This window comes from Megalobrama amblycephala, linkage group LG7 (assembly GCF_018812025.1).
Source record: "Megalobrama amblycephala isolate DHTTF-2021 linkage group LG7, ASM1881202v1, whole genome shotgun sequence".
In the NCBI taxonomy this organism is placed as follows: domain Eukaryota; kingdom Metazoa; phylum Chordata; class Actinopteri; order Cypriniformes; family Xenocyprididae; genus Megalobrama; species Megalobrama amblycephala.
The window spans coordinates 12283887-12304051 of NC_063050.1; the positions used below are offsets into that span (position 1 = coordinate 12283887).

Here is a 20165-nt window from a genome sequence, read left to right on the forward strand (position 1 = left end):
TTGTTTATTCATTTTCTACCCCTGAACGAAAAACGAAAAATCAAGCCGAATTCTTGTTTTTCGTTTTGTTTGAAAAAAATGAAAAACGAAAAAGGTGCCGTTTTTCATTTTCCGATTTCATTATTAAATCAAAAAACGAATGACCAAAAGATACACGGACCCTCCAGTTTGCTGCTGTTCTTTCCTTTGTGCTTCCTGATTTTGGATCGGTAACGATTTGGAGTCGCGTTTCTCTGGATCTGTGAGTACTCAGTGTGGTGTCAAATTACAAAGAGCTCCAACATAGCGCGCCAACGAACAAACTAAAATCCCAGCTGGGTAGAATACATTACTTTGGGTTTATTGTGGTTTAATGTGATTTTCTGGACTTCATGTGAATTGTGATTTAATTGATTGAATTTCATTTGAAGAGAAAGGAGGAAAAAACAACGACTCAAAAGAGTTCCAGTTTTAATAAATGCATGTTTATTGTTCAGTTCACATCCTGATGTTTTTTTTTGTTTGTTTTTCTACTTCCACTGTTTTATTACAAAACACTAAACTAACACTTATAAGTGATATCTGAAGATCTGGGTTTTTTTATGTAAACTGAGTAAATTTAGAAATGTGCTTCTCACCAGGTTATTGTTAATTTAGAAGTTCCCCTAGATATAATTCTCATATTTTTGAGCCATATTTATTGGTGAGAGGGCTACACTAAGCTATGCTAAAAGTGGTACCGTCAGACTTAATCTAAACCCAGTCTGTGAAACCAGGCCTCTGTTTATATAATCCACACTCAGAGTGTTAGAAATGTAACACTGAAGCAGTGCTAAAGTTAATAGGATAAATGAGTGATTATTTGAGTGATGATTTTAGCTTTACATAACTAACACAATAATTATAACTGACTCACAGCCATAATCTTAGATATAATCAACTGAAGATAAAGATAAGTGCAGTGTATGTTTTAAAAACATGCCTTGAAAACATTACTGGTGTGCATCTGGAGACAAAACACTGGCACTGACATAGGCTATTTTAATATATGTTAGTAAAAGTTGCTTCCAGTTAAAACAACTCAAACATTTATTTAAGTCTGGGACTAGCTTAAGCCTTGGGCGTGAGGGTGTTAATTTAACACTGGGGGTTTTGCTGTGTAATGATGGGACTTTTACTCACTTTTATGTTTTTTTCTAAGGTTATATTTTCTTAAAAAATACACTCCAGCGCCAGCTGCTACTCCTACTGCTGCCGCTGCTCCTAATCCTCCCTCTACTGCTGCTACTCCTGCTGCTCCTAACCCTCCTAACCCTCCCGCTACTGCTGCTCCTGCCGCTCCTAACCCTCCTGCTGCTGCTTCAGCAACATTGCACTTACTCGGAAGCTCTTTCTGAGTCTCCTTATAGTCCTGCTCAGTGTATCTCCTGTATCCATTTTTCTCTCTCAGTGTTTTTATCTTTTCCAGAAGCTCAGTGACTTGAGATCGATCTTTGTCTTTGTTGTTAAAAACGTGATAATGTCCTGAACACTGATCAGCTACAGACCGCAGTGCTTCACATTTACTCAGGTATTCCTCTATTGACACATGTAACTGGTCTCCATGAGTAAAGAGCATTATTGTGTGTTTTAAGACCTTTGCTCCAAAATTCTCCTGGATCCATTGCACAGCTTCTCTTTTGGCCTTTGTGAATGTGTCACCCAGTTTGATCACCAGCAGAAACACATCAAGATTTATATCCTGTAATATCTTCTCTATTTCAGTTTGAGCATCTGTGATCTTCACCGATGTATCAGAGAGTCCTACAGTGTCAATCACTGTGATTGTTTGATCATTCACCTCTGTTTGTGCTGATTCACAGAACTTGGTCACAGCCTCAGGAGAAAAATCTTCTTTAAATGGTTTTTTAACTCCACCTATGATGGTGTTTCCTGACGCACTCTTTCCTGATCCAGTCGAGCCCAACAGCATAATATTCACATCTGACACTGTAAATAAGATGAACAGACAGGTATATGGATGGATGGATGGATGGATGGATTGATGCATGGATGGATGGATGGATGGATGAATGGATGGATGGATGGCTCAGTACTTACTAACAGGCGGTTTATCCATGCTTGCTCTCCGACGTTTTTTCCCTCTGTCGTAAGAAAACACTTTGTTAAAGGATAAAATCGATATTTCTGCTTCATGATACAAGATCTGTTGTCGACTCTTGCCATGAATTTTCAATTGACTAAGAATGATCAAAAATCTTCATCCATGGTCTTTGACTGCATTAATTTCAGCTTCATCTTTTTCTTAATGGATTAAAATAAAATAATAATTAAAAAAACAAAAAAACATTTAAATAATAATAATAAACATTTAAACTATTGAACAGTTGTTCTAATGAACACATTTTAGTTAACTTTATTTAATGTCTTAATTTAATAATCTGTACTATTCAAACATGATGCCTTGTTTACTCAGAAAACCCAGGATTAATGGATTGGTTTGAGTACCTGGCGGGCTGATTCTTAATAGACTTTTCAGTAATGTCCTCCATTTCTGCAGTTATCTTTCTCATTCAGCCTTTTCTCAAAGTCATCTTGAATGTTGAATTGTCAATACAGCTGAAAAATATGAGAGAACATCATATAAACTGACTTCGTAAATTTATGTTGATTTTATGTTGATATTTTCTAAAATGTTTTTGTTGTAACTCACCATTATGATGATCAGTGTTCATTTGATTGGGCACTTTGTACTTCCTCCTATTGATGCAACAAGAAATTTGTTGTTAACACTGATGTGATGAACACCTTGGAAAATTTTTAACATCTTGCAATTGATCATGCTTGAGTCACACACTTCATTCAGCATGAAATACACAACAATAGTAAACATTACATTTTATTCAAAGTAAATTATCAAGTACTCTCTACAGTTATTTGTATTGACTAGATCTCTTGTGTAAGTGAACTATACTAATAAGCTTTTGTCAGTACAACATATTATTCCTATTTCACTTAATTTTTTTCTTGATGTTTTTTTTAGTAAAATAATTATTTCATGATTTGAGTAAATTGATTTATTATATTACTTCTGGAAATTACCATTTTTGTTTACAGTGGCTCTGGTATGTAATTGCTAATACTAAAATTTGACAAACTGACATATGGCAAACCACATTTCAAATTCTAGAAAGGTTAGAGATTCAGAGAAGGCCATTTCTCTGAATTTGGGTGATTCTGTTGTAGTGAAAGATTTCTCACCATCACCCTTCAAACACTATATTTACACAACTGATCCAGGGAAGAATTACTGTGTACTGTATACATAGTTAGGATAGTTAAAAAAAAACAAAAAAAAACATTTTTTTAATCACTTATTTATTTTTAATGTTCTTCATGTGCTATCCATAGTTCATTAACCTTAACTGTCACTGTTTGCCATTATATAATTAAAACAATAATATCTTAGTCTAAACCTGAAATAATATTGACAAACACAAATTTACTTAGATTTCATATTTGTAGTTTTCTGGTTTTCAAGACAAATGACAGAGGAACAGTAATTTATTAATTTGCAAGACTCATAAGGCATGTTCAAACATTTATTGTGAAATAAATAGAGCCAAAAAAAAAAATAATAATAATAATAATAAAAGAAAGAAAAGAAAAAATCTTGTTCTTTTTGCATTTCTTTTATGTGTTTGTTAAGGGTTGAATTCAAGCCAGATACTGCCATTCCCAACATGTCCTCCAACCAATAAGACTATATAGATTCCTTGAAATAAGACCCATAAAGTTGTGCCTCTTTCCAGGACACTTTCATTTTAATGCATTGTTCCCTTTTATCTGCATCATATTTCGGGTTTTGCGTAGCTCAATTGGCAGAGCATTGCAATTAATAACAATATGCAATCATGCGATTGTGGGTTCAATCCCAGGGAACGCATGTGTATATGCACTATAAATCACTAAGGGTAGGTTTAGGGATTGAGTGGGCGTAGTCATGAATACTATTTATTTATTTAGTATTTAGTTTTGCTAAATGGAAATAGGACAAATGGCGGGTAAGGGACCATGTAAAAAGTCCACACATTGCATTTAAATGAACACACATTTTGATTGGTAACGACAGTCATACATCATTTCACGACACTGTCATTATTTTTACGCCCGCTAGAGGGCGCATGACTTTAAAACGTAAATATAGGTCGTAATAAAGTGCTTGAAAAACAACTTATAGGGTAATTTTTTTGCAGGAGGACAGTATCTTCATTCTGCCCATACTACTTCTGAATAGGATGTCCATTTCATAAATTGTATGAACCTTATGAAAATAAATGGTTCAGGTCACTCAAACCATAGGCTATATGGGAATAGAATAGTCCTTATGTGGTCACCAATGAAGCCTGGGTGGAAAGTTTGGGTTACACTTTATTTTACAGTGCCGTAGTTGTAATTACTCAAATAACTACTGAGTACTAATAATTAACTACATGTACTTACTATAGAGTTACAGTTAGGGTTAGGGTTTAGTTTAGGGTTAGTTGTAATTATGCATAATTTACTGTTATTACTATAGTAAGTACATGTAGTAATGTGTAACGTAAAATAAAGTGTTTCTAAAATTTGGTACTGCGCCCAAACAAAATCTTACTGAAAGCTCCATTTTTGAGATATCAATCTAAAATTTGAAGCACAACTTGATTAGATTTTATATTTTGGCTTTGGGGTCTGTTCCCCAGGGAAGGGAGTGACAGTTAAGGGGTTACGACTGTTACTCATACAAAAAAACAATGCCAGTAAATGCCAGGAAATCATCTTCATGAGTAATTGACAATATATATTTAAAAAGTAAGTCACATGATCTGATAATCCATAATACAGATTTGATATAATCTATAATACAGGTTTGATATAATCCATAAGCAAAACATGTTAAAACAAAAGCAACCAGTATTATCCCTATGTTGTCTCTCTGAGGTTTGTAGTATCCTCCATTTCTGTCGACTATTGTCTCGATCTTCTCCATCAGCTCACTGACTTGAGCTCCATTCTTCTTCTCCACATTATTGAAGACATGATATCTTTCTTTATATGCTTTCACTAACTTCATCAGCTCTGGGTTTTCCTGCAGAAATTCTTCTATTGGTTTGTTTAATTGATCAGCTCCAGTGAACAGCAGCATGGTGAATCTCTTAACTTCTTCTCCAAAGATCTCCTGTATCCATTCCACAGTGGTTTTCTCCTCTTTTGTGAATCTCCCGAGTCTGATGACCAGCAGAAACACATGAGGACCAGGAGCAGACATCTTCAAACTCCTCTCAATCTCAGCCTTCAGATCTCCTTCAGTCATGGATGTGTGAAACAGTCCAGGTGTGTCGATCACTGAAATGTTTTTTGTTCCCTTCTTTGTTCTTTCTTGAACACATTTTTCAGTTGTAGACACAGGAAAGCGAGCTACTTCAAACACGTCTTTGCCCAGGATGGTGTTTCCTGCTGAACTCTTTCCTGATCCAGTCTTACCCAGCAGAACAATCCTCAGATTAGACACTGTGAAACAAAGGTTCAAATAAGCGTATCCTTTTTGGCTGCAATATTTTTGGAAATACGAAAGCCTTAAGAAAGGCTACCCAACACATGCGAATGAAATATTCAAGCCACTTGATTTTTAAAATGGGGTACCAAATATCTGTCACATTATTCTGTACTTTTCGGCAATTGAAATATGATAATTAATATTTTCAAACCTTACTTTCATTCTACCCTGGTAGGCTTTTATCATTTTTCATTAACAACACACAATCAACATTGTACTGTTCACAATTATAATTATAATTTGAAACAACTGATCCACCACCATCTTAGTGCTTAAAGAAAATCTCCAGTTGCTACTGATAAACACGACTTTGACGTATATATGATCTTTTTTGCAATTTTTCAGACACTGAAGAAAAACAAATGATGGAGCAGGTTGAACAATCAGGTGATTTATATCTACATGCAAATGAATTTTTTTATCTGTTTATCCATTTTCTACCAAAGAACATGGTTATTAGTGTTTCCTTTGTTTACACACTTGAACTTTGTCTTGTATTTAAATCTTTTTTTTTTGTCAGTGAAATAAAGTATGTGCACTACGACAGAAGGAAGGGTCATATGACAGTGGTGCTTCATTGATATTTCTAGCTATGCCTGAATGCGACATCATTTAGATTAACAAAAGTTTAACAAAAACTCAGAGAACAAAAATCATGCAAAAAACAACCACAGACATGCGCAGACATCAACGCTCAGCATAGAAAACACAAACAAGGGTGACGATCAACAAATGTTTAAAAAAAAACAGGTGAACATTACAAACACTGAACATTACAAAAAGAAAAAATATTGCGATTTGTCATTTGTTTTTGATAACAAATTGCTATAATATATGGAATGAGTGATAAAACTTACTTGCAAAGAGCCATTGACAGACCGACAGTTAAGTTTCTTCAGTTTTCACCTGCAGCTCAAGAGTGAGCAAAGGACAAACAAATAGGCATATATCAAAGTCTACAGTAATAACTACATATAATGTTGGCCTCAGGATTGGAATTTTTTTTTTATTATTATTATTTTATGGTGACCTCACAAAACTCAGATAACAGAACAGATCTCTCTAGATCAGGGATGTTCCTGGAGGGCCACTGTCCTGCAGAGTTTTGCTCCAACCCTGAAACAGTTCCCTGGTGTTAAATCAACACCGCTCTGTGTTCATATGGGAACCACCAGCAGGGTGTTAAAGTAACACTGAAGCAGTGTTAGAGTCAATTAGATACTGAAGTGGTTTATATGATGATGTTTTAACAAAAATGTTTGAAAATGAAAGGGTTTCTTTTATTTGGGTAGTTTGACACTTTGTTTTATGATGTCAGTTTGTGGTTTTTGTAACAGTGTTAACTAAAACACATAATTTGTTGCAAAGACAACCATGAACAAGTGCTATCAGGTGATATAATTTTCTTTATCATAAAAAAATGATTAACTAATATCATCATTGAAGAAAAGTGGTCAGTGATAAAAAAAAATAAAAATAAAGATTTTCACCAACAACACTTTCTTGATCTGGGGCGAGAAAGTGTTGTTGGTAAAACCTACAAAAAAAAACAAGTAACAGCTTTTGGTCAGTGAAGACATCAATCAATTATTTTTCTTTGATCAACAGATCATTGTTGTTTGTGGTTTTCTTTGCAGGATAATGTGTTTTAGTAAGGGCTGTTACAAAAACCACAAACTCACATAAAAAGCAAAGACTAAAACTGCCCAACTAAAGAAAACACTGATCACCATAATGATGACCAATACTTTTCAATTTAATTTAATTTAATTTTTTTTTACATTTTCAGTGGTGACCAATCTGTTGATTCTCAAAAGTGGACAAATGACAGAAATAAACTTAGTCTGGTTTGTAATAATCTGGTTTTCAGTTGATTTCCTCTAAGGCTGTGGCTGAAGTCAGTTCTTGTGTTTCTCTTTCCTTCAGTGATTCTGCTTGTTATCATTAGGTGTCTTCAATAATCAAGCAATCATCACTGAATTAATCATTTAAGTATCTAATTAACTCTAACACTGCTTCAGTGTTACTTTAACACTCTGCTGGTGGTTGAGTTAACACTGGGGAATTTACTGTGCTTGTGCTGAGTAACTAATACAACATTTATGGAAGAATGTTGCATTGGAATAGAGGACAAGGGGCTAGCTGTCACACACACAGAACCATTATAAGGGTTGCTGGGATCATTTTATGGATTTAATTATTTAATTTTGTTTTAATTCGTTTTTTAATAAAAGAACAGTTAACAGACTTTATCACTTGCAAAAAAAACAACACAAAACAACAAAAAACATTAAACTCGAAAGTATGATGTGATCGTTAAAGACATTTCTCCTTGTAAAGAACCGAGTCAAGAACTCTAGAGTTCTGTATATAATGTCACAATGTCTACATCTCAGTATCTATGTTATATATTGCAAATAACATGTGCCAGAGCTGACGGGATATACAAATGCCATCACAATTATTTATTTATAGAAGATAAAAAAGGTCCCACTTAATATCAGGTGGCCTTTATGTACTTATTTAAATTCACGAGTTCACATATCCATATAATTAAATAGAGCAAAGTTATGCGTATTTGGCGTGCTGTCCGGGGAGAGGGCTCCGAGCTCGGAATTTTGGCCCGAACCCAGAGTACTCCCCCCAATGTGGTAAAAGTAGATAGAACTAGAAGTGAGGAGATGGGGTGGAGGAGGGATGCTGATAAACTCTCAGATGAACAGAGGCAAGTCTGCTGAATTTATACCTCTTGACATTGGTTGAGTTGATTAACTGAATGCTCTCCACCTGTGCTAATTAGGTTAATTATCTGAACGTGCTCCTCCCGAACTTTGTTAATAAAACATCATATTAATAAATTGGTACAATGCACTTATTGTGTATACATTGTAGTTATATTTTTAAAAAATGTCTGCATGTAATTACATCTGTAATTAATTTCTGTAATTACATTTATAATTACACTGTTGACCCATCCCTTACACATTAACCAACCCTTAACCTACCCAATCCACCAAACCTGTCCGTAACCTTACCCGTATCCACATCAATAACAGCAAAAGTGTTTTGCAATACAATGGGAACATAATAAATACATTGTGCTTTTTTATGTAAGTACATAGTAGTTAAGGCCACCTATTGTGGGAAAAAAACAAAACAAAACAAAACGGAAATGAAATTAAATTAAACATTAAACAGTGTAAGAACCTTGACCTGACAATTACCTTTACAGCCACAATTAAAGTTAAAATGTAAATAACTGACCCTGAAAAGTCAAATGTTTACCTTAATGATATTGCAGTAACTTTTGTTTGAGGATAAACTTTACAGAAGTCATTCTAATATAAATGGGGTTTGAACAACACTGTAAAAAATAAATAAATCTAAAAATTAATTCACTCAACTTTTTGAGGTACCTCAGTTAAGTTGTATTTAAAGGATTAGTCCACTTTAAAATAACATTTTCCTGATAATTTACTCACCCCCATGTCATCCAAGATGTTCATGTCTTTCTTTCATCAGTCAAAAAGAAATGAAGGTTTTTGATAAAAAACATTCCAGGATTATTCTCCTTATAGTGGACTTCAATGGCCGCCAAACGGCTGAAGGACAAAATTACAGTTTCAGTGCAGCTTTAAAGAGCTTTGAACGATGCCAGACGAGGAACAGTGTTGGGCAAACGCAGTTACTTTTGACAGTAACTAATGCATTACTTTTTAAATAAATTAACTCCGTTACCGTAACCATATGGTGCGTTGTCCGTTACTTTTTTAAATTAATTAATTTTGGCTGAAGTGTAGCCTACAGCCTAACCTGTTTACAGCAGCGACGCATTGTAGGATTGGTGGATGCCAACCACTGTAAACATGAAGACGCACTGTGGGCGTGTTTCCGTTTATTCAAGTATGTGCGGCAGTCATGGAGAGTCAAGGCGAGAGCAAGACGAGTTTCTCAAAGTGGAAATATGCCCATTATTTCACTCTGGTTGAGCATAAAGACAAAAACCTTTTAGTCAAATGTAAGCTGTGTCTTTCTGGTTCGAAGGTCCTATATACTGCGATAAACAGCAACGAAACACCTCCAGAAACGTTGACTAATCACATTTATATTAATTTAATTTCTTAAATACTGGAGAGAATAAACCATAATAATGATCGTAATTTAGGCTATAGCGCACGTATAAAGCTTGCCATAAAGAACCGGCAAAACGAATGATTATGAATGTGACCAAAACAGCAAGGAGACATTTTAATTATTTATTAATAAAGTAATGTTTTCTGAATCAGTGTCGGCTGCGAAGATGAAGTTGACATTGCTGACTCTCATCTTCTCCTCATACTCGACACGCCTAGAGAGAAAATGCACATTTCATTCGGATTAGGCTACATAATCAGAGTAGCCTATTTCTTTTCGTTTTTAGATATTTCAAGCTTTCTATATATATATTTCTCATGTCTGTGAGGCAAGCAGCCGCTGAGTTTCGGTTCATTTAGCCTAAGACGCGCTCCAGTGTACGCGCCATTGATCGCGTCCGCGCCTGAAACTGTTGAAACTGTTGAAGGAATATCCGCGCCGCACATTCAAATCCAGACTCAAAACACATCTTTTTATCTGTGCATTTGCTGATTGAGCACTGTGCTATGTCCGAACTGTTTGCACTTTATTTTATACGTATTATCTTTTTATTCTTTTAATTCCTTTTCCTGTTTTTATTTCATTTTTAATGTATTTTATATATTTTATGTATCATCTTGTTATTCTGACTTTTAATGCATTTTAAATATTGCTGTCTGGTTGAAAGAGCTGGGAGAATTAGGAAGAAAGTGATTAGGTTCAAATTTGGTACATTTGGATAAGGGGACAAACCATGGGAAATTTAAGCTGTAGTGCATGGTTAAGATATCTCTGGATTACAGTCAGGACACTTTCCAAAGGGGGAAATTTGAACTGCGTTGCATAGATAAGACATCTCCGGAAGGGGGATTAGGGCTGTGTGGTGCAGTTTGAGGTGTCTTGGCAAAAGGGGAGATTGAAACTGTGTTTATCAGTTTGAAGTGTCTTAACAGGTAGCGGTCCTGTTGTGTGAGGAAGATCCATTCTGATCCGCTCTGATGGATAGATCCGTTTAGATCCTTGCCATGATTATATTGTCTGCTATATTTGCTTCTTATTTATTAAATCCAGGCAATTGGTTGATGAAACATTGATTAAAATTAAGATACAATTTTTACAAAACGAAATTCACTTGGAATGGAATTGGTGCCGTGTTCGTTCCGTAAGTAGAATAGGGAAGGCGTAGGACATACAGTGTAAACTTTTTGAAGAATACGGAAAGTGGAAGCACGTGCAAGGCAATCATTTGTGTTTATAAAACCTTCATTTCTTTTCGACTGAAGAAAGAGAAAAACACATTTTGCATGACATGGAGGTGAGAAAATTATCAGGAAAATTTTATATGAAAGTGAACTAATACTTTAATCAATGTCATAAAAGCAGAAACTTCAGCTGTCTATTTCATTAAAGCACAAGTGTTCTTAATGAAACACTGTTGCAATTAGTGTAAAAAAGTCATTTAAGAAAATCCAAGTCAAGTGCTCAACTAAAGCAAACGCTTTTCACTATAATGGTGACTTCAAACAATTTCCATAAAAAAAAAAAAAAATCAACGTTAGTTAGAGGTAAACCTCTGTTAATTCTCATAAACAACTTCAAACTGTCACATGCCTTCTTCATCCCTGACACACACACACACTCGCTGCATGACACAGCGCCCTCTGCTGGCCACGGGTAAATAAGGCTTCTTTTTAAATATGGTTAAATGAAGCTAAATTTGCAAACAAAATCTGATTTCTTTGGTGATTAACATATGAATCTATCTATTAAGAACAGGTTTGTTTACTTGGTGTGAAATGGTGTGTATTATGGCTCATATTTGTGCATCACGAGCTGACAGTCTGATTATAAGCAGTGTCATTCATGTCTTTCTGGGGCCCATATGCCAAATTTTAATAAATTCATAAAAAAGGGACAAAACAGGAAACAAATTGCACATCTAAATTCTTAAAACAAATCTCCCAAGTAAAAACTACAAATAGAACTAAAATCAAACTATAATAAAAGTAAAATAAAAACTAAAACGACACTGGCTTGCAGACACTTTTTTTCTCTCTTTTACTTTTTTCTTTCTTTCTCTTTAGAGTTATATTTTCTATTCATTAAACACACTCCAGCACCAAGTGCTGCTACCAGAACTACACCTACTGCTGCTCCTATTATTGCTGCTTGCTCTGCAGTTAATGCGGCTGCTCCCATCATAGAAGCTACTGCTGCTCCTGCTGCTTCTACTAATTTTCTTGATACTCCTGATGCTGCTCTTTCTAATACTCCTGCAGTTGATGCAGATGCTTGTAACATAGATGCCCTTGCTGTTCCTACTGGTACTGCTTGTCCTACTCCTGATGCTGCTCCTCCTGATAACACTACTACTGCTAGTATTGCTGCTACTGCTACTGCTGTAATCCTCCTCCTACTCCAGTCACACCTTTTCTGTGTAGTAGTTCATCCTGAGTCTCCTTATAGTCCTGCTCAGTGTATCTCCTGTATTGATTCTTCTTCCTCAGTGACTCAATCTTTTCCAGAAGCTCAGAGACTTGAGATCGCTCTTCAATTTTGTTGTTAAAAACATGAAAACCTCCTGAACACTGATCAACTACTGACCGCAGTGCTTCACATTTACTCAGATAATCTTCTATTGGTCCATGTAACAGATCTCCATGAGTAAAGAGCACTATTGTGTGTTTTAAGACCTTTGCTCCAAAATTCTCCTGGATCCATTTCACAGCTTCTCTTTTGGCCTTTGTGAATGTGTCACCCAGTTTGATCACCAGCAGAAACACATCAAGATTTGTACTCCGTAACATCCTCTCTATTTCAGTTTGAGCATCTGTGATCTTCACTGATGTATCAGAGAGTCCTACAGTGTCGATCACTGTGATTGTTTGTCCATCCACCTCTGTTTGTGCTGATTCACAGAACTTGGTCACAGCCTCAGGAGAAAAATCTTCTTTAAATGGTTTAACTCCACCTATGATGGTGTTTCCAGACGCACTCTTTCCTGCTCCAGTCGAGCCCAACAGCATAATATCTACATCTGACACTGTAAATAAGATGAACAGATAGACAGACAGTCAGATGGATAGATAAATAGCATAAAATAAAATAGCATGGTAGGATACAGAAAATTATCCATACTTACCATCAGGAGGATGCCGTATGCTATTCCTCCGCAACTTGCCTTGAGTGGACATATTGATTATTTTCTGTTATGAGAAAACATATTTTGTTAATTAAAAAAACTTGCTGCTTCTTTACACACAACAAATCAAAATGTTTATTTTACATTAGTGTACAACAGGGCTAAAGGTGCACCGGGTAAAAAGCATATTTGACTTTTGACTATTCTCTTTTAAACCACTAGATGGTGCAGAAATTCAGCTTAAGTTTAAAGGTGCCCTAGAATGCTTTTTCACAAGATGTAATATAAGTCTAAGGTGTCCCCTGAATGTGTCTGTGAAGTTTCAGCTCAAAATACCCCATAGATTTTTTTGAAATTATTTTTTTTAACTGCCTATTTTGGGGCATCATTAACTATGCACCGATTCAGTCCGTGGCCCCTTTAAATCTCGTGCTCACTGCCCACCAAGCTCGTGACTGTAATACAGTGCAAAAAACAAAGCTCACACAGCTAATATAACCCTCAAATGGATCTTTACAAGATGATCATCATGCATGCTGCACGCATGCATCGAATCATGTAAGTACAGTATTTATTTTGATGTTTACATTTGATTCTGAGTGAGTTTGAGGCTGTGCTCCGTGGCTAAAGCTAACATTACACACTGATGGAGAGATTTATAAAGAATGAAGTTGTGTTTATGAATTATACAGACTGCAAGTGTTTAATAATGAAAATAATGACGGCTCTTGTCTATTTGATATATGGTAAATATCATATATCTATATCAAATTAGGTGTCAAATTTGATAATACACTTATTTACACATATTTACACATATTTACAATGAAACAATCATATTTAAAAATATGATATTAATCGTATCATATAAATTTACAGTAGTAACAATAAATTACAGTTTATTATATTAAGTCATTATGGGATTTCATTCAATGCTTTCAGAATCTTTGCTTTTTTAAATTTTTCTTCAGTATTTTTAAAATATATTTTATATTAACGTATATAAATTAAGGCATATTTATTGAACAAAAAAAAATAATTATCAAAATAAACAGAAAACAGTATTCTTTTGAACAAAAATAGTCTTAAAATACATTATTAAAAGTATATTATTTTAGCTAAAGTAGCCTATTTGTATCAAAATCTGTTGCCCCATCAATGTTCAACAAACACAAAACAAACACAAAAAACATCAATTTATTATTTAGTATGTTGATTAATCCATTTCCCCCATGGGGACTGCTGACTGGTCCCCACAATGTAGGTGATCTCAGGTTTTTTTATTATCCTTGTGGGGACCATTTGGTTCCCACAATGTAATATAAACATGCACACACACACACACACAGCAAATCATACACTATGGGAGTACTGAAAAGTTTAAGGTGTTCCTTTAGGGTCCGTGTACGTTTTGATAGTTTGTTTTCCAATTTGAAATGAAATACGCAGAAACGAGAAAACGGTCGTTTCCCGTTTTTTCGTTTGTTAAAAAAAACGGAAAAATGAGATTTTGACTCGATTTTCGTTTTTTCGGGTCACGGATAGAAAATGGAAACACGACTTCAAAACTCGTTTTCCACATGTGGGCGGTCATTACACGCCCCTTTCAGCCGATTGGTCAATCAAATCTGAGCCAGTGACGTCATCTTCAGTTCGTTCAACAAAATAACAGTCCTCTGCTGCTATATCAGCAGATGTCATAAATCGGCTTTCTTCTGTGCAACCTAACACGTATTTCACAGAAATATTTATTTCAGAAATGTTAATCAGCACACAGACTGTTGTAATGCTGTTTGTAGTTTAATATGCATAGTGAAACTGCCCACACAGAGGAGCGGATGAAAAGCACAGATTAAAAAAAAAAAAAAAAAAACTACAGTTTTTATTTTATTCTATTTTGAATAAATATAATAAATCACAATAAATAAGTAGTGTAAGCAATTTTGAAAAACGAACAATAGCTCATCTCTCTTTATTTATTTATTTTATATAGCCTAACATTGCCTGCTAAATATAGGCTAATGTTAATAACCCTTTTGGTTAAAAGATTGAGGGAATATGTAAAGATCAAACATTAAAGATCAAAATTACAGCTACATAGCTATTTTAGTTATGACAAAAATAATATATAAATGTTAAGCCAAAACGAATTAATTTAAAGCTGAATTGAAACAGAAACCGGCGTTATAACTACCTCTCTAATTTGACACAAATCCAAATGTTTCAATATTCACGATTTGGAGGCTAAACTAGCTATATTTATTATTTAAACGCTTTTATTGTAGCCTACACAGACTACTTAAAATGAGCAGTATAACTTTTTATATATTTGGTTGAATGTATGTTATTTTGACAGTTAACAGGCTGTTATGTCAAGTTACTAAAACTGATGTTGTGTGCGCGTGAGGCGCCGACGCGTTCACTTGAATTTTCTTATAAAAGCGGAAACAACTTAAAATACTTAGACATTTATGGTCAAATATATGTAACACCATTCGAATCTGTGAAGGGTTAAATAGGCCTATTATTTTTGTACACTCACAATAAAAACAAAACATTGCTCGTAAAATAAACAAAGACATTTTCTGCCGTCTCGGTTTCCTTTCTGTGAACTTCTCAAAAATGAACCGACACTCATATTGTCGCATTTTTTCCCTTTTCATTTTGGTAATATGTTAATTACTTAAGTGAAATAAATTTCGTGCATAGACATAGGCTATTTATTCCTTTTATATAATTGAATCCTTTGTTCTCCGTTCACAGAAGCGCTGCAGGTGCGTGATGATGATGAATCCTCATGTTCTGTTGTTTTTTTTTTTTTGCTATTTGTTCATGTAGGCTAAAACTAAACCCTTGGGATTTTTTTTAATGATTCACATTTATCAAATTTCGTTTAATTCTAATTTAATATAATCTTATCGGTTAATGAAACGATGATCGCATCAGTTGAAAGTCAGGGGGAAAAACAGAAATTATATTGACAAGGCAACAATAATTTTCGTTTAGTTTAAGTTTTTCAAAACATCCACAGAACTGCATACATAGTAAATTTTCCCGCTGTTTAAGCCACGAATATTTACAAAATAAAATAATTACAAAGATGATAAAAGATAATAAAATAATTACAAAGATAATAAAAGTTCTATGTTTAATATACGAGAGTTTTTGTTTTGCTGTTGTCCACTAAAGCAATTGACGCAGAATCGCCAATAGCCGTTAAATCGAAATTGAAAGTAAAATGTTCAGGGCCATTTATAGCTAATTCATTCAAAAGCGAAGGAAAGACAGAAAAAGTGAGGATAGCAAGTAAACTGTGACATATAATAATGTTCACTGTGTTCATAAAAGTATTTAATTAAGAGATAAAATCTGTATGGCCATTTATAAGCTAAGGAAAACTAAAAAGCCCCCCGATGGTGATACCGTTATTAGGTGTTGCCACCTAGTGGATAGCCTATTTTCTAATATGACTGCATAGTCTACTGCAAAGAATGCGTCTGCTAAATGATTGAATTTAAATGTATAAAACAAAACATTAAAATAAGAAAAAAAAAAAAGAAAAAAAATGAGTGCAGTAGCCACTGATCTATAATAGAGAATAGTCTATCATTATGTATAGCCTATTGATCGGTGGTAGTAGCCCAAAGGATGTCATGCGCTTGGTAACAGATGTAGAGGCATCTACATTTTACATTTTAAAAACACAATGACAGCTTAAAAACAGACTTAATTAAATTTACTGTAGTTTTTTTTTTTACTTTTTTTATCTTTGCAAACATATTTCTGTGAAATACGTGTTAGGTTGCACAGAAGAAAGCCGATTTATGACATCTACTGATATAGCAGCAGAGGACTGTTATTTTGTTGAACGAACTGAATATGACGTCACTGGCTCAGATTTGATAGACCAATCGGCTGAAAGGGGCGTGTAATGACCGCCCACATGTGGAAAACGAATTTTGAAGTCGTGTTTCCGTTTTCTATCCGTGACCCGAAAAAAACGAAAATCGAGTCAAAATCTCGTTTTTCCGTTTTTTTTTAACAAACGAAAAAACGGGAAACGTTTCTGCGTTTTTCATTTCAAATCGGAAAACAAACTATCAAAACGTACACGGACCCTTTAGCCCCGTTATACCCTATGTCTATTTTGCTCAGGCAGTAAGATTTGAGTTTAGGTAAGCTACACCTGTGAGTGTGACGTGTAAGCCAATCACTCCTTTCACCTTGTCACTTGACAATATAAACGAAACTGAACAAATCATAGCGTCATATAAAACTGTGACCATTATGAACATTAATGAATGCGAACCCTTTTCCATCATTTACTGACCTATATGAAGATCATATCCATGTATGAAGATGAGCTCCACCAAGTTTCACTTCACTTCCTGGTGTTTACCATGGTGTTTACAAGCAGGTTTGATGATGACGTACTACCGTGTAGCCTAACTGAAAGTTGTTTGATTTCACTGAATGACTGATCCTTGACACGATCGCGGAGAGAAACCTAAAGTCGATTCGACGCTAATTTCATTTAATACATATATTTTAATGTTGTCGATTTAAGTAGCAAATGGCAATCGAAAAAAAAAATATTTAAGGTCTTCGTAATGATTTTCAGTTTTGATTAAGGTAACTAAAGCAAAGCAACAGTTTTTCAAATAACAGAAGAATGTAAAAGTTTGATATCTGGGGTAAAAAGCGCCCCTGCTGTTTAATTAACTAACAACGAAAGACACTAAACAGAAAGCAAAAAATGATAGTTAATTTCATCAGTGATAAAGACAAGATGAAAAATTGAGTTATATGTAAAACATACTGTTAATGAAAATATGATGAGAAAAAATAACACCACCACTAGATATTAACAACGCACCGATGCACAATGATTTCTGAAGAAGAATGATTTCTGTATGATCAGTGCACTTTCTTGACAGCCAGAACGTTAGCCGAAGTTATGAGAAAGTTCCCTGTTATAATTAACAATGTAGTCATGAAATCATAGACTCTATCCTCAAAATCTGATCACAGATATGACTGTAGGTTTAACTCAATATATAATTCTTCATAATGCATAAGTCAGCTCTGTTCCTGCGAGGCGTCCTCACATCCTCTCTCCTCCTCCAGAGAGTCCAGATTATGGGAACCAAGTAGTTGAGCAAAAACCCAAATATATCTGCTCCTCTGGAGCTTTAGCACACATCAACTCTCAAATCTCAACAGCAGCTTTTGATGCTCTCATGGTGAATATAAAAATGCTCAGGATGCCACCATACTACTGATAAACTGTTTATTAATCTCTCTTTAAGATGGGACAGGATATGAACTGAACACATTATATTATTGCAATGAGGACATATGCATTCATTTAAATATTACAGTAAATCATCTACACATGTAGGCCTACAGTAAGTCAAACACATGCTGTTTGGCAGAGAAGATGGTTATTCATGTGCTGATGGCTTAAAGAGCTAGAGAGGACTAGTCAAGAGTCTCCATGGTGACACTGATTAATGTTTTTACAAGATTTGTTTTTATCAAGAACCGAGCAGAGCAGATTGTCTTGACAGAAAGATTTGCCAGATGAAGTAGCTCCCTCACCTGGCCAAAGAGAGAAAACGCATCTGTAAAGATTAAACTAAGAGTACAAGTCATTTTAGGCCTAACTAGGCGTGATGAAAATGAGACGCATGAGAGTCAGAATCACAGATGTTTAAATGTCAGTTGTATCTCCCTGTTTTAGACACTATGCTGGCTGAATTGGAATGGGTTAGTTCACCCAAAAATGAAAATTCTGTCATTTATTACTTACCCTCATGCCGTTTCACATCCGTAAGACCTTCGTTGATCCTCGTAACACAAATTAAGATATTTTAGTTGAAATCCGATGGCTCCGTGAGGCCTTCATAGGGAGCAATGACATTTCCTCTCTCAAGATTCATTAATGTACTAAAAACATATTTAAATCGGTTCATGTGAGTACAGTGGTTCAATATTAATATTATAAAGCCACGAGAATATTTTTGGTGTGCCAAAAAAACAAAATAACGATTTATATAGTGATGGCTGATTTCAAAACACAGAGCGTTATGAATCAGTGTATCGAATCATGAATCGGATCACGTGTCATACCCGCCATATTATATATAACCAATCACATGCATCCATCTCCAGCAACAATAATATAACGTATTAATTTGAAGCAATAATGTTTATAGTGTTACATGTGCACTCTGTTTTGGACTTGTGTTGTACCATTTCCCGCCACTAGTTATTCACCATGGTTACTGATCACCCCAATCACCACATTCAGCTGTGTTCAATCACCCTCCTTGTTTCCCAGTGTAAATAAGCCCTGTGTTTCCTGTTCAGTATTTTCCGGTATCGTTTGTGTATTGTGTGGTTGTCTCTCCGTTGAACATGTCTGTGGATTACCCTTCTTGTGGATTTATTAAAGAATGTTATACTTCTATCTTACAACCAGCAACTGTAACATATAGAACCCAAAATATTTGTAAAAATATAAATAATCTAATATTAAATAGCTGTTGTTTGTTGTATTGATTTGATTTTATTACTATCACTCAACTGTACAGTGTCCTTGAGTGTTTTGAAAGGTGCCTTAAAATAAAATGTATTATTATTATCAGAGCATGACCATGAAAGTGCAAAAGAGAGTTGTGGTGCCAAGATATTGCATAAAACACTACGCAGCTCCTTTATAGCCTCTCAGGCTCCTTCAGAACATTACACTGATGACACAAATCAAGTTCTGTAATAATAACCTTTTGCGTTCATAAAATACAGAATATTACTGCAAAATTCTAAATGATTGACATGGGAAAATTGGGTATCATTCAGCTTGATATCAAACTATTAAAGGTCAAATATTCTGAAGCTATAAGCAAAAATAAAATTTTCCATTATTCCCCAACACTAGGTGGCGCTGTGCCGCAACTTCTCACGTGGTGCAGGTATCACGTCACTTTGTAGGCCAAAACACAGAAACGCAGTTCCATGGTGCCGAAGTCAGTGGGTTTTTTCAAACGGGTTTTTGATTAAATGGCTGAAATAAGGTCTGTGGTGAACACAAGCTCAAGACACTTTTTTGTAAGACATAAAGTACATCATTACCCCATTTATGATTTTTTAAAGCAGTTACATGTCTTGAAAAAGGTGGTTAATATTATGTCTAAATAATATGTATAAATGTTCAGTTTATAAATAGTTTATTACACTATAATTATAATCATATAATCACTTTCTAAATGATCTTATGAACCACTGACAACTCCTAAATAACTAGTTAGTAAATAATGTAATACTTAATTTAGA

General features: G+C 34.7%; 4 protein-coding genes across 4 annotated transcripts in view; all 4 read right to left on the minus strand.

Moving 5' to 3' along the window:
• The window catches only part of LOC125271359 (complement C3-like), a 731185-nt gene that overhangs the window by 661302 nt on the left and 49718 nt on the right, over window positions 1-20165 (minus strand). The window lies entirely within an intron of this gene.
• Window positions 499-3841, minus strand: LOC125271366 (GTPase IMAP family member 8-like). The gene is made up of 4 exons (XM_048195435.1): window positions 2693-3841; window positions 2488-2598; window positions 2080-2123; window positions 499-1968 (listed from the first exon to the last, which is right to left on the minus strand). Exons 2-4 carry the CDS (start codon window positions 2550-2552, stop codon window positions 1154-1156), a joined length of 924 nt encoding a protein of 307 aa, XP_048051392.1. The 5' UTR covers window positions 2553-2598; window positions 2693-3841; the 3' UTR covers window positions 499-1153.
• LOC125271373 (GTPase IMAP family member 4) lies at window positions 4605-7538 on the minus strand. The gene is made up of 2 exons (XM_048195449.1): window positions 6433-7538; window positions 4605-5529 (listed from the first exon to the last, which is right to left on the minus strand). Coding segments are annotated over exons 1-2 (777 nt in total). The 5' UTR covers window positions 6434-7538; the 3' UTR covers window positions 4605-4753.
• LOC125271376 (GTPase IMAP family member 7-like) lies at window positions 11024-13144 on the minus strand. Its single transcript, XM_048195451.1, has 2 exons — window positions 12831-13144; window positions 11024-12731 (listed from the first exon to the last, which is right to left on the minus strand). Exons 1-2 carry the CDS (start codon window positions 12880-12882, stop codon window positions 12082-12084), a joined length of 702 nt encoding a protein of 233 aa, XP_048051408.1. The 5' UTR covers window positions 12883-13144; the 3' UTR covers window positions 11024-12081.